The sequence below is a fragment of the Procambarus clarkii genome, chromosome 49, assembly GCF_040958095.1.
Source record: "Procambarus clarkii isolate CNS0578487 chromosome 49, FALCON_Pclarkii_2.0, whole genome shotgun sequence".
In the NCBI taxonomy this organism is placed as follows: Eukaryota; Metazoa; Arthropoda; class Malacostraca; order Decapoda; family Cambaridae; genus Procambarus; species Procambarus clarkii.
This window is the reverse complement of record NC_091198.1, coordinates 22,809,263-22,811,834: the sequence shown is the minus strand read 5'-3', so window position 1 is coordinate 22,811,834 and position 2,572 is coordinate 22,809,263. Positions and strand designations below refer to the sequence as shown.

The window sequence follows — 2,572 nt, the reverse complement described above, 5'->3', positions numbered from 1 at the left end:
TTATGGGATTAATTGGATTAGTGCCCAGATGACGTTTTTTGATTACCAGGGTTCGAAACCCATATTTAACCCATTCTCCATTTCGAGATTCCGTCACAGAAATGAAACCAATATTAAGACAAAATTTCGAGAATTTAAACTGGTCAAAAAATATGGCTAATTCTCGTATTATTAAGCAGTTAGGGTGTTTGTGTTGTTCTGATAGGAATTGGCGCGAGATGTCCTTGTTCTTTGTCCATGTCCTTGTTGTCAGATGGGCAGCGGTGCCCATCTGAGTACCAGCGGTACCCATCTGAGTACCAGCGGTGCCCCTCTGAGTACCAGCGGTGCCCCTCTGAGTACCAGCGGTGCCCCTCTGAGTGCCAGCGGTGCCCCTCTGAGTGCCAGCGGTGCCTATCTGAGTACCAGCGGTGCCCCTCTGAGTGCCAGCGGTGCCCCTCTGAGTGCCAGCGGTGCCCCTCTGAGTACCAGCGGTGCCCCTCTGAGTACCAGCGGTGCCCCTCTGAGTGCCAGCGGTGCCCCTCTGAGTACCAGCGGTGCCCCTCTGAGTACCAGCGGTGCCCATCTGAGTACCAGCGGTGCCCCACTGAGTACCAGCGGTGCCAATCTGAGGACCAGCGGTGCCCCTCTGAGTACCAGCGGTGCCTATCTGAGTACCAGCGGTGCCTATCTGAGTACCAGCGGTGCCCATCTGAGTACCAGCGGTGCCTATCTGACGACCAGCGGTGCCCCTCTGAGTACCAGCGGTGCCTATCTGAGTACCAGCGGTGCCTATCTGAGTACCAGCGGTGCCCATCTGAGTACCAGCGGTGCCCATCTGAGTACCAGCGGTGCCTATCTGAGGACCAGCGGTGCCCCTCTGAGTACCAGCGGTGCCCATCTGAGTACCAGCGGTGCCTATCTGAGTACCAGCGGTGCCTATCTGAGTACCAGCGGTGCCCATCTGAGTACCAGCGGTGCCTATCTGAGTACCAGCGGGGCCCATCTGAGTACCAGCGGTGCCTATCTGAGTATCAGCGGTGCCCATCTGAGTATCAGCGGTGCCTATCTGAGTACCAGCGGTGCCCCTCTGAGTACCAGCGGTACCCCTCTGAGTACCAGCGGTGCCCCTCTGAGTACCAGCGGTGCCCATCTGAGTATCAGCGGTGCCTATCTGAGTACCAGCGGTGCCCCTCTGAGTACCAGCGGTGCCCCTCTGAGTACCAGCGGTGCCCCTCTGAGTACCAGCGGTGCCCATCTGAGTACCAGTGGTGCCCATCAGAGTAGCAGCGTTGTCCATCAGAGTAGCAGCGGTTCTCTGAGTAAACTTACCTGTCAATACTTACCTATGAGTGACTATAGGGGAGAGGTTTAGCCTTTATGCCCCGCCTACTAGCTTTGTACCTGTTGCGTTTCATCTTAACTATTCTAACTTTCAAATTCTTTGTCGAATCTGGCCTTAAAGTTGTGGATGGAGGTGGCTCCCACAACTTCCTGTGGTAGAGCATTCCTGTTGTTAACTGCCCGTAGAGGGCGAGGGTACTTCCTTACGTCCCTTCGGCTCATTTGTGCTTCCAGCTTCCTCCTGTATCCTCTTGTCCGGTTTTCTCTCAGTTTGAAGTGGTTATCATTGTTCACCTGATCTATCCCCTTTAGTATCTTGTATGTTGTGATCATATCCCCCCTCGGTTCGTTCTGTTCTCTAGGGTTGTGGAGTTAGCTCCATTAGTTCCATTAGCTTATGTTCGTAGCTTCACCCTCTTACCTCTGACACCAACCTTGTTGAAAACCTTTGTACTTTCACATTTGATTTTATGCTTCACAAGGTTTAGAGTCCGTGCCGGTGATGCGTATTCCAATATTGGTCGAACAAATGTTGTGTAGATTGTCTTGACGGAGTCCTGATTCACCTTCCTAAACAATGTTCTTATATCTGCCAGCGTCCCATATGCTGCCGATGTTATCCTGTTTATGTGGCTCTAATGTGAGTGTAGGAGTTATGTCCACTCTCAGATCCTTCTCTCTCTTTCTGATCCCTGTTGCTACCTTGTCTATATAATGTAGATGCCTTCTACTCTCCTCTCTCTCCCTTTCCCATCCTCATTACCTTACACTTGTAGGGATTGAATTCCAGCAACCATTTGTCTGTCTACTCTTGGTGATTGTTAAGGTTCTCCTGTAACTTTCTGCAGTCTTCATCTGTTTTCACCTTTCTCACCAGCTTAAATTTGTATCATCAGCAAACATTGACATGTCTGAGCTCACTCCCTCAGGCCGGTCGTTCACATAACTTAGGAACAGCAGTGGACCCAGGACATACACTTGTGGAACCCCACTTGTTATATTCCTCCAGCTTGAGACCTTCTCTCTGACTGTGACTCTCTGCTTTCTGTCGTTCAGGTACTCCTCTGCCCAGTCCAGTGTTTCCCCAGTTACCCCAGCCTGGCTCTCCATCTTGTTCTTTCTTTCATGGGGAACAGTGTCAAATGCCTTTTAACAGTCTAGAGAAATACAATCCACCCAGCCTTCCTTTTCCTGTCTTACTGTAGTAACCTTGTCATAAAACTCAGTCTTGTTTGTCAGGCACGACTTT

At 51.1% G+C, this 2,572-nt stretch overlaps 1 protein-coding gene across 1 annotated transcript; it reads left to right on the top strand.

The window, feature by feature from the left end:
• The first annotated feature begins 237 nt into the window (after positions 1-237).
• LOC138351435 (uncharacterized) lies at positions 238-1,266 on the top strand. The gene has a single exon (XM_069303258.1). The coding sequence runs from the start codon at positions 238-240 to the stop codon at positions 1,264-1,266; it is 1,029 nt and encodes a 342-aa protein (XP_069159359.1).
• Positions 1,267-2,572: the final 1,306 nt, after the last annotated feature.

Bases quoted from the DNA above. Each gene is read 5' to 3' on its own strand.
- LOC138351435 (XM_069303258.1), top strand. From the start codon at position 238: ATGTCCTTGTTGTCAGATGGGCAGCGGTGCCCATCTGAGTACCAGCGG.